Source organism: Lithobates pipiens, unplaced genomic scaffold (assembly GCF_037356315.1).
Source record: "Lithobates pipiens isolate NorthernLeopardFrog02 unplaced genomic scaffold, aLitPip1_a1.2 Scaffold_19, whole genome shotgun sequence".
Taxonomy (NCBI): Eukaryota; Metazoa; Chordata; class Amphibia; order Anura; family Ranidae; genus Lithobates; species Lithobates pipiens.
The window spans coordinates 448,992,670-449,011,321 of record NW_027507764.1 but is presented as its reverse complement, the minus strand read 5'-3'; the positions used below and the strand labels follow the sequence as shown (position 1 = coordinate 449,011,321).

The 18,652-nt window shown below is 41.0% G+C and overlaps 1 protein-coding gene across 2 annotated transcripts in view; it reads right to left on the bottom strand.

Annotated features, from left to right (window-relative positions):
* RP1 (RP1 axonemal microtubule associated) overlaps positions 1-18,652 on the bottom strand; it is a 612,495-nt gene that overhangs the window by 112,919 nt on the left and 480,924 nt on the right. For both annotated transcript variants that reach the window (XM_077492703.1, XM_077492704.1), the window contains exons 45-46: positions 9,037-9,295; positions 3,484-3,725 (exon numbers count right to left, since the gene is read on the bottom strand). In XM_077492703.1, coding sequence (XP_077348829.1) covers positions 3,484-3,725; positions 9,037-9,295 — 501 coding nt within the window. The remainder of the gene's footprint in view (positions 1-3,483; positions 3,726-9,036; positions 9,296-18,652) is intronic.

The following is an 18,652-nucleotide window of genomic DNA, read 5'->3' as shown; positions in this document are numbered from 1 at the left end:
TACTTTCTTTCTCAATTGTTCCTGAATTTCTTTGGGTCTCGGCATGATGTGTAGCTTTTAAGGATCTTCTGGTGGACCTTACTGTGTCAAGCAGCTCCTATTTAAGTGATGCCTTGATTGTGAACAGGTGTGGCAATAATCAGGCCTGGGTGTGGCTAGAGAAATTGAACTCAGGTGTGGACAACCACAGTTATAGTATGTTTTAACAAGGGGGGCAATCACTTTTTCACACAGGGCCATGATGGTTTGGATTTTTTTTCACCTTTAATAATAAACACCTTCATTTACAAATTGCATTTTGTGTTTACTTGTGTTGTCCTTGACTATTGTTTAAATTGGTTTGATGTTCCGAAACACTTAAGTGTGACAAACATGCAAAGGAACAGGAAATGAGGAAGGGGGCAAACACTTTTTCACACCACTGTATTGTTTTTAGTTATTTTCAAATAAAATCATTAGAGAAAATTAACAGCCTTTTTACTGCTTTACAAGAACACCGCTGTTTACTCCAGCTTCCTGCATGTATTCCATAGAAGGAGATGAATTATTTTATTTAAAGAAACATAAATATTACAGATTTCTTAGCAACTGCCCTTGTACTCATTATATCTAACATCACAAATAGAACATGTCAGGTACGGCAGTATAAACACTATCAATTCCACTGTTATTTCTTTCAATTTCAGTTCATTACTAACAGTTTGCCCATTATTGTATGTGATCTCTGCTGGAAAAGTACATTCCCCACAGTGATAAACTGGGGTAATGTAAGCAGCACTGTCTAGAAAAAAATGTTATACCTTCTGAGTGTTTTTGTTTTACGTACACCCTGGAGGTTTGTAAAGAAAATTGTGTTTGTAAAAAAAATATTCTAATGTGGTAAAGGTGGAATGACGGTATATTATTTGTGATTATCTAAGAACGTTCATACAGGTAAGATACACCGAACAAAGCACAATATAATGGATTTTAACTGGATGACAGCTAAGGGACATTTACTATATAATCGCTAAAAGCTTTCAGCTGCCCTCTTTCCCACTTTTGGTTTAAGGAAATATTATTGTTTCGTTTCTATACTAATCGGTCCACTATGATGCACAACCTTGAGCAAAGCTGGTGTAGCCAGGTACTTGGCTAGAGGCAGAGAGCTATTTAGGACACTGTGCTACAATAGACTTAACATTACCTCGCCTCCATCTATCAAGGGGATCTGACAAGTGAAATGAGGATCAGAGACTTAATGATTGGCAGCATTAAATCATTGGAGATGAGGTTCAGTAAAGAAACTTTACTATGACGGTCTATGGACCATTGGACCACAATTTCCAATGTGAGACAGGTATGAGGGGAGGGAAAGTTGTATTTTCTCAGGCTGAATAGTGAAGAACTTTCTGTTCACTTCAAGGAGACAAAGGGGTGCACATTGCTGCTCCTGTGTGCACAGCAACCTGCTACAAGCCTGTGGCCATGTGCTGAGGTCTGCTGACTCTAGGCAGACCCAGAAGTGAGCTGACATGTAAACAGTGAGACCCCTGTTGCTGTATCCCCGGGACTTGTGAGAGGACAAGCTGCTTCCATCGACCTGTTGCTGCTAGCAGAGACTTAACACATAGGGACTGGCCATCTAACAAGCAGCACTATTCACTGCATAAAAGAGTTTGCAAGGACTGCACTCATGTGCACCACCATAAGGACTGGGCCCCAAGGATAGCCAGCTGAAGAACTAGGGCTAAAGACTGCTCACTCAAATAGCTGCTTCACAAGAACTTGCATATAGAGTGCACTCTAAATTGGCTATAGCCTATTCACAGAGTTTTTGCAGTATTGATTATTATTGTTGTTACAGTTCTCTATAGCCATTACCTATTGTTGATTTTGTGGATTGCCAGGTTTACTCTAATTTAGCTGCTTAGAATTCAATTGTATGTTGCTATAGCCTAGTGAACATATTGGTTAGTGATCTGTGATTGACCTAATCCTTTAATTACTCATTTACGTGCATACTGTTTTTACGGCAAACTGTGACAATATATTTGGTTAATTTACCACTGACCGGTATGATATTTGCTTTTTGATAATGTACATTAGTTGTGTGCAGGTTATCTATATTTGTGCTCCCTGTAGCAGTGCAGTATCCATTTTCTTAATGTGTTGTTTTCAGAGTTGAGTCAGAAGAACAAAGAACCCAATCTACCAATTGGATCCTGCATGAATAGCACTACACTAGCCACACACCAGATTTTGCTTAGATGTGTTAGATCAGCAACATTATCAACCTAAACAATCCATGCAATGTATACTCAGTCTAAAACTCAGTCTACATAGTTTGTAATTTTTATGATGTTACAGATTAGATATAAGGAAATTCTACCTACATTGGCTTCTTACAGCTTCAGAAATATAGTGGCATGTAAAAATGCTATACATATAGAACTCATTTTATTTTTAAAATACATTTATTTTATATTTTTTAACAATCCTTGCCTCCAAAATTTTTGTGTTTTCCCTTGCTAATTGTCACTCTGTGATGCTCAATATGCTGAAGGAGACTTGACATTCATGGACAGCATTGCACCAATGTTACTGTCTAACTCGGTATTCAGGCCATTAATCCTTTAGACTGACATACGGTATACATCAGGGATATGCAATTAGCGGACCTCCAGCTGTTGCAGAACTACAAGTCCCACGAGGCATAGCATGACTCTGACAGCCACAAGCATGACACCCAGAGGCAGAGACTTGATGGGACTTGTAGTTTTGCAACAGCTGGAGGTCCGCTAATTGTATATTCCTGGTATACATGCATGCTCATGTTATTTGTGCATTCAGATTTATGAAAAAAAATATTTTGGAGATTGACCGTTGCCTAGATGCCTAACTGTTCAGTGAAGTCTATGGCCAGATTTGGGCTATATTATTATTGGCTCTTTCTTAATGATCTGTTTGAGAATAACATCTGTAAAGCAAACCTGTAATAAGTACAAGCATTGTAAACTGCCACTGAGATGGTAAAACTGGGATATCCCGGTGCCTCCACATAGACTCAGTTGTCTTCTAGGGCCCACTAAAATGAAAATGTAAATTACAAACAAGAAATCAGTGCTTGACCTAACCCCTACTGTCTTCTTTGCCCCTTTATTGGCCATAAATTTGAAAGGCAACCACAGTGACCATAAGTGGGTTACAAGAGAGGGCAGAACCAAGTACCTACTACGTAGTTGATATTTATATATGAATACTAAAGTGTTCAGGTTTAGTGGCTTCAGAAGATTACTGGGGCTACATATGGGCACTGCTATCCCTAGGGCATTTTATTATACTTGACTGCAGAAACACAACAAATAGTAAAATCCGGAAAATAGATGTAAAACTACTCCAGCAATTGAGTTTCCAGTAAATTCCAGTTATTATAGAAACCTGCAACAAAAAGAATCAAACTGGTATTATATCAGCCCAATTTTCAATCTGCATCATTCTTACCATTCTGCAATACCAGCTGCTGTCTTTGTCATCATCCTCCATTTGCAGTCTGATTTTGCTGATGGGTCCAAGATTGCTGCTAAGATCCACCATTTTGTGAAACGTGCCGCTTCCTGTCAATGTGCCCTTTGCAAATACTAATGGTTCATAATTTCCTTTTTCACAGCATATTGTCAGAGAAACTGTAGAATTGGTTCCAGGCTGTACAATATCATCAGTCTCAATGGAAACAACGAGTGTCCCTGAATTTATGAGATAAATATGTAACATATTTCACATATAAAGTCATGTTAGGCTGGAATTTCTCAGAAAGCATTCCTAACAATGTCTGTCTTTTAGGCAAAAACAATACAAATGAATCAGGAATACTCTAGTCTACCAACAACTACAGTGGTGTGAAAAAGTGTTTGCCCCCTTCCTCATTTCCTGTTCCTTTGCATGTTTGTCACACTTAAGTGTTTCGGAACATCAAACCAATTTAAACAATAGTCAAGGACAACACAAGTAAACACAAAATGCAATTTGTAAATGAAGGTGTTTATTATTAAAGGTGAAAAAAAATCCAAACCATCATGGCCCTGTGTGAAAAAGTGATTTCCCCCCTTGTTAAAACATACTATAACTGTGGTTGTCCACACCTGAGTTCAATTTCTCACTTTTTCAACACTTTTTCACACCACTGTAAAATGTGCTGTCATGAATAAATGAATCTGTTAACATATAAAAGTGTTTTTTTTACTTTTGATGTAGTTAGACCACAATTAGTGATACAGCAGATGAGCTGTATCTTTAAGAGCCAGTCTATCAAAAAGTGATATTCGGTGTTTGGTAGATGCAGAAGAGTTAACGCACATGGCAGATTCTTATATTTTTTAGACACTGTTCCTGTATCTGCACACTGCTGAGACCATTATGATGGGTTTCTACTCTCCCTGCTGGATTTTTTTTTATGTATTTTATAAAATCCTGAATAAAACAGGAGATGATGGGCCACACAAAAGTGGATGGGAACATGAAAGATTCTGCCTGACAGCAACAGGAGAAAGGATGAACCACCACTGCAAAGTAATCCTCTAGGACTGAAGCTCTGTCTCCTATTGATGAGCCCCAGGTGCTGACCATTACACACACACTGAGCAAACAAGCAGGACAAAACTCTGGATAGCCGCACACTGGAAAAAGACTTGAAATCCTATCTTTAATTGAAACAACGTGGGTCACATCAAAACAGAATAAAAAAATCCACAGCAAAAGGAATAACAGGGTACAGGAAAATGTTGACGCGTTTCGCACCGTAATCAGTGCTTACTCATAGCTAACCCGTTATTCCTTTTGCTGTGGATTTTTTTATGCTGTTTTGATGTCACCCACGTTGTTTCAATTAAAGATGGGATTTCAAGTCTTTTTCCAGTGTGCGGCTTTCCAGAGTTTTGTGCTGTTTGTTTGACAGCAACAGGAGTTAGGAATTGGCAGGAGATCTTACTGTAGGAGTGCCCAAGACATATGTTTAAGAAGTCATGTGTTCAGGTAAACTGAACCTTTAGAACTGACCTCCAGACAAACTGCTAAAATGTAGTGGAAAAGGTAGGAAGGAACCTCATAGTGTAACTAACCTCTTGTGGCACAGCATATATTATATATATATATATATATATATATTAAATTGATGGCTGTTATAAATTTTCCACCTGAGTATCAGGATCTCCCTTCAGGACATCATTGTGGGGTCGCTGTATTCAGTTGCTGTGGCTCCCCAGAGTCCATGCTTCTCTTAGGGTGGAACAAGTGAGAGAACATCACCCTTTTGAGAACTCTAGGCAAGACCCAGCTTGGCCTATAAAGATTACAACACATGTATCAAGCCCCCACTTCTCCGATATTCATCTTATTTCCCCTGGAAAGTATAATCACCAGGCCCAGATTGCCTGTTTAACGAAATAAATGCTTTACTCGTACACCTTCTGCAATGTATTTTCCAGAACTTACATCTCAGTTACCTCTGCAGCCACACACTTTGTACGATTCCAAAAAAACTCAACTTCAATAGACACATGTCCACAAAGTTCTTCAGGTTTCTTTTCATATACATTTACCAACTAAGGGGATACAGTCCACCTTTCCTCCCCTCCCCATTAGGGAGTAAACAAAATTCACCCCCCCCCCCCCCCCCCCTGAAGGTGAGCAAACATCCCAGCACTTTCACAATCTGTCCTATGAGCAGGTCCTTAGATGAGCAGACTCCATCAAGAGCCTTTTCTCCACCTACCATTGCCTATAACATATGTCAAGCAGTATGAGAGGCAGAAGAAGTTGCTAAGCAACCCAGAGGCTGGATTCAAATAAAATATAAAATGGATTGTTTTTTTTCTGACAAATGATTTTCAATATTATGCAGTCAGCCATATAGTCCAGGAACTCCTTACTTTTTTCTATTGCACTTAAAGCAGTGGTAAATCCACCTCAGTGATTTTTACCTACAGGTAATAAGGCTTACCAGTAAATATATATCTATATATATATATATATATATATATATATATATATATATATATATATATATATATATATATATATATATATATATATATATGTCTAAATATCTCCTAAATGTGCAGCGTTAATTAGATACTTACATTAGTTTCAGCCAGTGCCATCACCAATTCATGCCTACTGAGCTCTAAATAGATAGTTATATCTATTCAGAGCCCCATGCTGTGAGTTATGACTCCCGTGCACATGTGCAGGACAACATATTAGCAGATTATGACATTATCCTGCAAGAGGCAATTTTTATGGTGGTATACTACCGCCCTAAAGGAAATCTATGGTCATAGCATGCACTTTCATTTTATAACATTAGCATTGTAATAGCAATACAAACAGTAGCCATTTTGACAATTCAATGTAAAATCTCCTTTCATGTTGTGAGTGCTGGTTATCTCTTTCCACCACTTCCTAGATTCCCTGCCTGAGTGCTTTTCAGCTTCTCCTCTGTGGTTTACTTTCAATTTTTAAGGACTACATATCCCACGATGCCATGCTACCTGAAGGCAATGATTCCTGTACTGACTCTAACTCCAGAAAGTCCTCCTCTTTGCACTTGTGTAGTTCAGAAGACAGTCTCTGTGAATTTTGTGACACAGCAGTGCCTACTTTTGGGGCATAGCCAACATGCGTTTGAATTCTGTGATTCAAGGAAACAAACGTGTGGAGATTGCCACAAAGCAAGTTTACAAATTTCATGATTGTATAGGTTAATAGTAATAGGCTAGAAATTACTGAATTTCTAATGTGGAAATTAATATTTGATTTAAAATTTTGACCATAGATGCATTTTAAGAGATGATCCCAAACTGTAAATAGACACGGATGAAGGAATAACCAGTGTTTAGTTGACTAAAATCTCCAGTACGGTACATTTCAGTAATTGCAATTTTTGACTAAAATGCCATTGTAGTTTTAGTCTCATTTTAGCCGTTTGACTAAAATGGCTTTTAGTTTTAGTCGTATTTTAGTCATCTCAATTGTTTTAGTTTTAGTCGTATTTTAGTCAACTAAAATAGTATTCATTTAGTCAACCAAAATGTTTTAGTAATTTTAGTAGACTAAATGTTTTAGTTGTTTTAGTCAACTAAATTAACACTGGGAATAACATACCTAGAAGTTTATCGCTTGGCTCATTCCTCTGGTAATCAACTTCCAGCTTTAGACTGGCACGTTGTGATACGGCATATTTATAACATGTATAGAAAAAGTCTGCATTTTCTGAAGCATTAACCAATGTGTTTTATGGAGCATTATTGCAAACAGTTTATATATTTCATTTTGGCATGTATCCACAGGGTGCAGTCACTAAATACTCTAATTGTAAAATATTTATGTCACAGATTTTGTTCCCTTGCTTGTCTTTAATTTGTTCACTGAATGAAAACTAATACAACACAATGTGTATAATGTGTGGCACCCGGGGCGGACCGCCCCCCCCCCCACCCCCCCGTAGGTATGCAACTGGAGTGGACCCTTCTGATAAAGAACTAAATGTGATTACCCTGACTGCTTTATGATACCCTGTTGGGGAATTTGACTTACTTTTGTAAGTTGTAAATTTTTTTTGGGTGAGCTTCCATATATTAATTGTTCACAGAAGTCATGAGGAGGAATATTGTGGTGACATGAGTTGACACATTTGAGTTGACTTATTTTTAAGCTCTGAATAGCCTTCACTTATTCATTCTTGTTCACATATATTGTATAATTGGTTGCAATATTGTATTTATCTATTCGGTATTATTTGCACATAACCCTTTCTCCGCTCCGCCTGAGTGTGATTGCGGGTCCCGCAAACTCAATGTCCACGGGGATACCGGAATTCGTCTCATGGAGAGGAGGAACAGGGAAATGCTGATGTAAACAAGAATTTCCCTGTTCTGCCTAGTGACCCTGATCACTGCTCCCTGTAATCGGGAGCGGTGATCAGTGTCGTGTCACATATACTCCCTCCCACCACAGTTAGAATCACCCCCTAGAACACACTTAACTCCCATAGCGCCACCTAGTGGTTTACCCCTTCACTGCCAATCACATTTACACAGTAATCAATGCATTTTTAATTGCACTAATCTCTGTATAAATGTGAATGGTCCCAAAATAGCGCCAAAAGTGTCCGATCTGTCCAACATATAGTCGCAGATTGCCGCCATTACTAGTAAAAAAAAAGTTATTCATAAAAATGCCATAAAACTATCTCCTATGTTTTAGACGCTATAACTTTTACGCAAATCAATCAATAAACGCTTATTGTGATTTTTTTTTTACCAAAAATATGTAGAAGAATATGTATTGGCCTAAACTGAGGAAAACATTTTTTTTGGGGGGGGGGGGGGGGATATTTATTATAGCAAGAAGTAAAAAATAAGGCGTTTTTTTCCCAAATTTACCCTATTTTTTGTTTATAGCGCAAATAATAAAAACCGCAGAGGTGATCAAATACCACCAAAAGAAAGCTCTATTTGTGGAGAAAAAATGACTTCAATTTTGTTTGGAAGCCACATCGCACGACCGTGCAATTGTCAGTTAAAGCGGCGCAGTGCTGAATCGGAAAAAAGTGCTCTGGTCTTTGAGCAGCCAAATGGTCTGGGGCTTAAGTGGTTAATACACTGCTGCTGCCAGGAGCATCTGATCACTCTCCCTCTTCAGTAAACATAAACATGCACAAGTCGGTGTGCATGCATAAGTCAGAAAAAAATAATAATGTCATGGACGATTTAAGCCAAAAATGTTTCTCTGACCTCAAATTACACCACTTATACTCTGAAAGTAGAATTTCAAAGTACACAACTATTACTTCTGCAAAGATCTGTACAGCAGCTAATCTTGGGGGGGGGGGGGGGGGAACAGTTCTTTATGTATGGGTTTTGGAATGTCTTTTCTATAAGCTGTACAGAGGGCAGCACATTTTAATTCAGTATAGTGACAAATGTAAATTTGGGAAATAGTATACAATATGGATTATGAAAGGGAGCCAACTGGGTTAATGAAAAGGTTACAATGTACCTTCAGTGAATGCAAGTAGCTTTTGATTCGTCTTGTTGAATTTTCCAAGAAGCTTCAACTTGCAGTCAGTTTGTTTGTCATTTATTGCAGTGTCTAACCAGCGTTGGCATGGAAACAAGTATTTAATATCCGCCTTATCTGACGCTTGTATGGTGATTTGATCTAGATACCATCCAGCTCCATAACCAACAGCGTTGTGTTCAACATGTACTCCACTCAGCATGCCAAGGTCCAAGGCCTTCATTTTAAAGAAGTTTACCTGCAATGACAGCAAGAATTAGGTGTACAGCTTAATGTTCTCTCAAAAAAAAAAATGTGAATTTGCTAAACACAAAAACAGTGTTAAACAAAAAAAAAAAGTATATATTACATCAAGTTAGGATGTGTAATTATGTATAGTGTACACTGCAATCACAACTCCGATGTTTGCTGTTTGTATTGCATATGTAAAGTAAGCCTCCCAGGGGCGGACTGACAACTCATGGGGCCCCCGGGCAATAGGAGATTATGGGGCCCCAGGGCAATCAGAGATTATGAGGCCACACAGTAGACACAAACACACACACACACACACACACACATAGTATACAATCACACAGTATACACAGACATGTTTCTATTGGCTGAGAAGGTACTGGAGAGGTGGGGCAGCTATAATCTCTGGATTTTTAGACCAAAAGGATGTCGGTAAGGGACATTTCAGAGACCGATGTAAAAAAAACACATTTCTACATACTGTCCCTGTTTTTACTGAGGCTGGCAACCCTGATGGGGCCCCCTAGTGGTATGGGGCCCTCGGGCAGTGCCCGAGTGGCCCAATGGTCAGTCCGCCCCTGCTGCCTCCTATATGTAAGCCATTAAGGGTGAGGCTTCCATTGATGCTGTAGTAGTCACACTAAACAAGGAGGCTAGAACCAGAAAATGATAGAAAGATTATTCCTTCTGACCATGAACCTAGAAATAGGTACATGTGGGTTGCTTTGATTATCTTGATGTTCTTGGCACTGCCCAGTGGAATACATGAATTGTAGATCCATATACTACATTTGATACTATAGTTAGTCCATTTTTTTGTGATCCAGATTATTCTTTTCTCTATTAACATATGTACACTATGTTCTGAGTCTACAGTATCACCTTTACCATATTCCTAGACCAGAAGCAAGATTTGAATACATAAATTGTGATAACTTTTTATTTTGCTTCCTCTTTAGCTTCCTCTTCTGGCCTCTAAACCCTTGCGGGAGAAGAATGTGCAAAGCATGTTGAGAAAAGTCAGAAGACTCACTGCAGTTCACCAACTCCCAATGCTGTTTATTGGTTTAGTCAATTAAAAGTAGGTGTGAATGTAAATCAGAAAATATGCTTCCTCATTGTAAGGTAGGGCCCTTTCACACAGCTGGACCGAACAGGTCTGCCTGTCAGTTTTTTTAGGCGCGCCTGATCAGATCCTCCAGTCTCCTCTATGCCCTTGTACACACAGTCGGACATTCCGACAACAAAATCCGTCTGATTTTTTCCGACGGATTTCGTCCGAAACTTGTGTTGCATACACGCGGTCGGACAAAGTTGTCGGAAAATCCGATCGTACGTAACGTGATGAAGTTATTTCGTTACGATGGGACTACGTTCAGGCTAGTAGCCAGTAGCTTTGGTCTAGGAATTTGATGTGAGCATGCGTGGCACTTTGTCTGATCGGAATTCTTTACACACAATCGGACAAAGTCCGATCGGATCATGTTGTCGGAAAGTTTTATAGCCCAGCTCTAAAACTTTGTCCGTCAGATATTCCGACGGAAACAGTCCGATGGAGCCCACACACAGTCGGATTATCCGACAACATGGTCCGATCGGACATTTTCTGTCGGAATGTCCGACCGTGTGTACAAGGGCTATGAGTGGCGGGGGTCAATGAACAAGTGTCCATTGACACCCACTGACACCTGATCCTGTAAAAACAGAACAGACAGATTACCCACTGAGCAGGCGGATTCCAACAGAGCCCATCCTGTGTGTAAGAGGCCTTCGTTTTTAGTAGAATATTCGCATGGTACAAGGGCTGGAGCTTTTGCAAAAGGGTGACACCATTTAGACGTTCACAGCAGCATACTGGCTAGATAAAGCCCTAAATATAGAAAGATAGAAAACCTGGCAACTTTTGAATGTTACTTAATAAATCGGGATTAAAGTATCCCTACTTATCTGTCCAACGATCCTACACCAGTTTCGGCAGCTTTTTTTGAGTGCTGGCCTTTGGACCTCTTCATTGGCCAGTGGGGGGATGATGTCACTCCTGCGTATACGCAGGAGGCCATCATCCTAGCAGTCGGAGACTGGCCTGGCACTGTAAGCTGAGCTGTGCATGCCAGTCAAGTTCCTCCACCCCAAACTTGCTTATCCATGTCTTTATGGACCTTGGTTTGTGCACTGGTGAGCAGTCATGTTGGAACAGGAAGGGCCCTCCCCAAACTGTTCCCACAAAGTTGTGTGCATGAAATTGTGTTATTATGCTGAAGCCGCAAGAGTTCCCATCACTGGAACTAAGGGGCCAAGCCCAACCTCTGAAAAACAACCCCACACCATAATACCCCCTCCACCCAATTATTTGGACCAGTGTACAAAGCAAGGTCCATAAAGACATGGATGAGCGAGTTTGGGGTGGAGGAACTTGAGTGGCCTGCACAGAGTGCTGACTTAAACCTGATAGAACAACTTTGAGGTGAATTAGAGTGCAGACTGCAAGCCAGGCTTTCTCGTCCAACATCAGTACCTGACCTCACAAATGTGCTTCTGAAAGAATGGTCAAACATTCCCATAGACACACTCCTAAACCTTGTGGGCAGCCTTCTCAGAAGAGTTGAAGCTGTTATAGCTGCAAAGGGTGGGCCAACTCAATATTGAACCCTACGGACTGGGATGCCATTAAAGTTCATGTGCGTGTAAAGGCAGGTGTCCTGTATCCTATCCTGTATATGTGTTATTGTGTTATGTGATTAATGAAAGAAAACCTCAAAAAAGTCCCATGTCCTTTGTCAATTACATTGTCCAGGTGATGCAGATCCACGTTAATCACAACTGGATTGTGTCAGCAGGAATTATTTCTTTCGCTGGGCATCATTCATCATGAGTGATGTGGTTCTGCATCCCTGGACAGTTATGCCCTGTACACACGGTCGGACTTTCCGACTGAAAATGTGCGATCGGATTTTGTTGTCGGAAAATTTGATCGTGTGTGGGCTCCATCTGACTTTTTCCGTCGGAATTTCCAACGCACAAGGTTTAGGAGCAGGAGCTAAAATTTTCCGACAACAAAATCCGATCGTTTAAATTCCGATCGTGTGTAGACAATTCCGACGGACAAAGTGCCACGCATGCTCAGAATAAATTACGAGACGAAAGCTATTGGCTACTGCCTTATTTATAGTCCCATCGTACGTGTTCTACGTCACCGCGTTCTGAACGATTGGATTTTCCGACAACTTTGTGTGACCGTGTGTATGCAAGACGAGTTTGGGCCAAAATCCGTCGGAATGTCGGAATGTCTGACCATGTGTACAGGGCATAAGATTGACAATGGGTTTACATTGTGGGACTTTGTCTTAAAGGACTTGCCAAAAAGTTGAAGTGTGTCTATTTACGGTTTACTTTTGTATGTGAATGAATAGGGGGGAGGTATTTGAGGGAGGTCTTTATTGTTAAAGGAGGCTTATAGGTTTTGTGGTCAGTCTATTCTTTAGGTGTCATAAGAATACTCAATCTATCAAGGAAAGACCACACACTGTACATGTGGAACCAGGGCCATACAGTGCCCTCAAAAAGTATTCATTCCCCTTGAAATTTTCCACATTTTGTCATGTTACAACCAAAAATGTAAATTTATTTTATTGGGATTGTATGTGATAGACCAACACAAAGTGGCACATAATTGTGAAGTGGAAGAAAAATGATAAATGGTTAGCAAACCTGCAAACCTACCAAGACATGGCTGTCTACCTAAACTGACAGGCCGGGCAAGGAGAGCATTAATCAAAGAAGCAGCCAAGAGGCCCATGATAACTCTGGAGGAGCTGCAGAGATCCACAGCTCAGGTAGGAGAAACTATTAGTTGTGCACTCCACAAATCTGGCCTTTATGGAAGAGTGGCAAGAAGAAAGCCATTGTTGGAAGAAAGCCATAAGAAGTCCCATTTGTAGTTTGCGAGAAGCCATGTGGGGGACACAGCAAAGGTATGGAAGAAGGTGCTCTGGTCAGATGAGACCAAAATTTTACTTTTTGGCCTAAAAAGTAAAACGCTATGTGTAGCAGAAAACTAACACCGCACATCAACCTGAACACACCACTGTGAGTCCTAAATCTAATTGAGAATCTGTGACAAGACTTGGAAAATTGCTTTTCACAGATGCTCTCCATCCAATCTGACAGAGCTGAAGCTTTTTTGCAAAGAAGAATGGACAAAAATGTCACTCTAGATGTGCAAAGCTGTTATGCCCTGTACACACGGTCAGAAATTCCAATGGAAAAAGTCAGATTGGATTATGTTGTTGGAAAATCCGATCGTGTGTGGGCTCTATCGACACACAAAGTGCCACACATGCTCAGAAAAAATTTGGAGACTAAAGCTATTGGCTACTGGCCTCTACGTAGTCCCATCGTACGATTTGTATATCACCTACTTCCGAACTTTGTGCGACCGTGTGAATGCAAGATAAGTTTCGGCCAAAACCCATCTGAAAAAATCTGATGGATTTTGTGGTCGGAATGTCCGACCGTGTGTACGGGGCATTAGAGACATACCCAAAAAGACTTGCACCTGTAATTGCAGAGAAAGGTGGTTCTATAAAGTATTGACTCAGGGGGGCTGAATACAAATGCACGACACACTTTTCACATATTTATTTGTAAAAAATTTGGAAAACCATTCATCATTTTCCTTCTACTTCACAATTATGTACCACTATGGGGTTTATTTACGAAAGGCAACTCCACTTTGCAGTACAAAGTGCACTTGGAAGTAAAGTCTCTGTAGATCGGAGGGGGACATGCAAGGAAAATAAAAAACAGCATTTTAGCTTGCTCATGATTGGATGATAAAATCAGCAGAGCTTCCCCTCATTTCATATCTACCCCTCAGATTTACAGCGACTGCACTTCCAAGTGCACTTTCAGTGCAATTTCAAGTGCACTTTGCAGTTGTAGTTTGCACTTGTAGTGCAAAGTGGATTGCCTTTCGTAAATAACCCCCTCTGGGTTGGTTTATTACATAAAATCCAATAAAATACATTTACGTTTTTGGTTGTAACATAACAAAATGTGGAAAATTTAAGGAGTATGAATAATTTTTCTACGGCACTGTATACCACTCCACCACCCTTGAAAATACATTTAAATATATCATTTTGATAAACATCAATATTTTAATGACATGTACAATGTGTATGTTATATACCGTACATATAAAGCCTTTTTATGTCCCCGTGGCTTTCCACGTTGATCGGCACTACAATTTATCATTACCATTTACTAATTTTGTTATTTTTTTTCTCGTCTTGTAAAGCTGCATTTTTCACCTGCTGGTACTTCACTCTTCATGTACATGTGGATTGACTTAGAGGCTGTTTGGTTTATGAAGGATTATGAAATATGTGATTAGTATAAGAATAATTTGCATTTGACACGAGAACAGTTCAAGCTTTGGAGTAAATGTTGTAATCGCATTAAGGCGTATTTATGATTTATTGTAATCATGAATATTAATTATGAGCTATTGGTGTTTATAAATGTTATTTGTTATTTAAAGTGTATGTAAAGCCAACACCTTTTTTTATTGGTTTTGGATAAAGTAGGGAAAGGTGAAGACTCCTCTTAAGTTTTTTTAATTAAGTTTGGGATATTTTCCCTTTCTTCCTGTTCCACAGACACAAAAGGAGTATAAGAAAATGTTTTCAAAGCAAGTGGAAATCCACACTAAAAACATTGGGGGGTATTTACAAAAGGAAAATCCACTTTGCACTGCAAGTGCACTTGGAAGTAAAGTCGCTGTAGATCTGAGGGGGACATGCAAGGGAAATAAAAAAACTGTATTTTAGCTTCCAGATGACTGGATGATAAAATCAGCAGAGCTTCCACTCATTTCAGATCTACCCCTTAGATTTACAGCAACTGCACTTCCAAGGTGGATTTGCCTTTCGTAAATAACCCCCATTGTCACCAGAACAGGTGTTCAATTCCTGTTCCAGTGGCATCACTAAATTTATCATCAGTTTTTGTACTGGAAATAATGGTCTCCCGGGCATATAGAGAATGAACCTCCCCAGCGAAGATAGCAATACCTGACAGGAGTTTTAAAGGTTCTAAAACCTAAGAGGGCTTTCACACTGTGCCGCCCATAGCTTCGGCGGTAAAACGTTTTACTGTCGGAAATTTGCGGCACATTTCAGCCACTAGCGGGGCGCTTTGACCCCCTGCTAGCGGTCGAGAAAGGGTTAAAACTGCCCGCGGTATTGCAGCGCTGCCCCATTGATTTCAATGGGGAGCAGCGGTGGAGGAGCGGTAAACACACTGCACCTTCGCCGCTCCAAAGAAGCTGCTGGTAGGACTTTTCTTGGCGTCCTGCCAGCGCAGGACTTTGGGCTTTCACACTGGAGACAACGGAGCAGCAGTTTGAGGGCGGAATGCAGGCGCTATTTCTAATGATACAGCGCCTGCAAAACGCCCTCGGTGTGAAAGGGGTCTAAATATTTTTACCTTAAGGCCCCCCGTTCACACTTGAACATTTTGTAGCTTGTAGGTTGAAGCTCAAAAGAGCTCAACAAGCAAAATTCCATTCATTTCAATGGCCCCTGTTCCCATCTGAGTGATCTGTTGCTTGTAGAAAAATGCCTGTCACTCAAAAATTACATGAGCTACTTCTCAGGCCGATCTGAGCATTTTTGTCCTCATGGACTTCAATGGGAATGGCTGAAAACACTTTTGAAAGATGTTTTTCAGGCAACACCTGACATATTTGCAATTCTGCTAAAAAAAGCTCAAAAATGCCTGGAAATGCGACTCTCTAGTGTCAATGTAGCCTTAAGCCCCATACACACTATCAGATTTTCTTCTGATTTTTGTCTTCAGATTTACCAAAACCATGTAGTGCAAGGACCTGTCTGATTGCATACAAATTGAAAATCCTTATGCCGTGTACCCACGGCCGGACTTTTCGACAGCAGAGGTCCGACAGAATGAATCCATCGGACAATTCGATCTTGTGTGGGCTTCATCGGACCTTTGCTGTCGAAAAATCAGATGGACTTTAGATTTATAACATGTTTCAAATCTTTCTGATGGACTCGAGTCTGGTCAAAAAATCCATTCATCTCTATGCTAGTCCGATGGGAGAAAACCGACGCTAGGGCAGCTATTGGCTACTGACTATGAACTTCCTTATTCTAGTCCGGTCCTACGTCATCATGTTAGAATCCGTCGGACTTTGGTGTGATTGTGTGTGGCTAAGTCCATTCGGAAGTCCACCAAAAGTCCATTGGGAAGACCGTCGGACCTAGTCTGCCGGAAAGTCCGGTCGTGTGTACACGGCATAAGGTTTGACCTCATATTATATGGTTTTGGTAAATCAGAAGGAAAAAATTTGCAGAAAATGTGATAGTGTGTATAGGGCTTAAAGCATTCCTTGCATTAAGGTAAAAGATGTTTAGGCATCAGTTTCCCCCCTCATCACCCCTTTGATTTATATGAGTCAAATATCATTGGCAAACCTAATGAATAATATTGCCAAAAATAAAAAAATAGACAAATAAATATATGAATAATAATACCAAAAAGAAAAAGCATGACGCTGGACAGTGGATAAAGTCTAAGCTTAGACCATTAAGGTTGGCTCCCCCCCAAAGGGGTCTTCAGGGACTGGGTTCCATAGTGATTGACAGCGGTTCTGGATCCAGTGCCCGAAACAAAATTAGAGCCCTTCTCTGACAGCTCTCTGTATCCATTCTCCAGAGCCCAGCCAGCAGGAATCCACTGCCCTCTTGTCATCAGCAGGAATCCACTGCTCTCTTGTCATCAGCAGGAATCCACTATCCTCTTGTCATCAGCAGGAATCCACTGCCTTCTTGTCATCAGCAGGAATCCACTGCCTTCTTGTCATCAGCAGGAATCCACTGCCTTCTTGTTATCCAGCTCCTGGACCGGACCTTGTATATGCAGATACCCAGCCTGTGGCTTTGTTCTATGACTGTCATTAGCAGGAATCCACTGCTCTCTTGTCATCAGCAGGGATCCACTGCCCTCTTGTCATCAGCAGGAATCCACTGCCTTCTTGTCATCAGCAGGGATCCACTGCCCTCTTGTCATAAGCAGGAATCCACTGTCTTCTTGTCATCAGCAGGGATCCACTGCCCTCTTGTCATCAGCAGGAATCCACTACCTTCTTGTCATCAGCAGGAATCCACTACCCTCTTGTCATCAGCAGGAATCCACTGCCTTCTTGTCATCAGCAGGAATCCACTGCCTTCTTGTCATCAGCAGGAATCCACTGCCTTCTTGTCATCAGCAGGAATCCACTGCCTTCTTGTCATCAGCAGGAATCCACTGCCTTCTTGTCATCGGCAGGAATCCATTGCCTTTTTGCCATCAGCAGGAATCCACTGCCTTTTTGTCATCGGCAGGAATCCACTGCCTTCTTGTCATCAGCAGGAATCCACTGCCTTTTTGTCATCAGCAGGAATCCACTGCCTTTTTGTCATCGGCAGGAATCCACTGCCTTTTTGTCATCGGCAGGAATCCACTGCCTTCTTGTCATCAGCAGGGATCCACTGCCCTCTTGTCATCAGCAGGAATCCACTACCCTCTTGTCATCAGCAAGAATCCACTGCCTTCTTGTCATCAGCAGGAATCCACTGCCTTCTTGTCATCAGCAGGAATCCACTACCCTCTTGTCATCAGCAGGAATCCACTATCCTCTTGTCATCAGCAGGAATCCACTGCCTTCTTGTCATCAGCAGGAATCCACTGCCTTCTTGTCATCAGCAGGAATCCACTGCCTTCTTGTTATCCAGCTCCTGGACCGGACCTTGTATATGCAGATACCCAGCCTGTGGCTTTGTTCTATGACTGTCATTAGCAGGAATCCACTGCTCTCTTGTCATCAGCAGGGATCCACTGCCCTCTTGTCATCAGCAGGAATCCACTGCCTTCTTGTCATCAGCAGGGATCCACTGCCCTCTTGTCATAAGCAGGAATCCACTGCCTTCTTGTCATCAGCAGGGATCCACTGCCCTCTTGTCATCAGCAGGAATCCACTACCTTCTTGTCATCAGCAGGAATCCACTACCCTCTTGTCATCAGCAGGAATCCACTGCCTTCTTGTCATCAGCAGGAATCCACTGCCTTCTTGTCATCAGCAGGAATCCACTGCCTTCTTGTCATCAGCAGGAATCCACTGCCTTCTTGTCATCAGCAGGAATCCACTGCCTTCTTGTCATCAGCAGGAATCCATTGCCTTTTTGTCATCAGCAGGAATCCACTGCCTTTTTGTCATCGGCAGGAATCCACTGCCTTCTTGTCATCAGCAGGAATCCACTGCCTTTTTGTCATCGGCAGGAATCCACTGCCTTTTTGT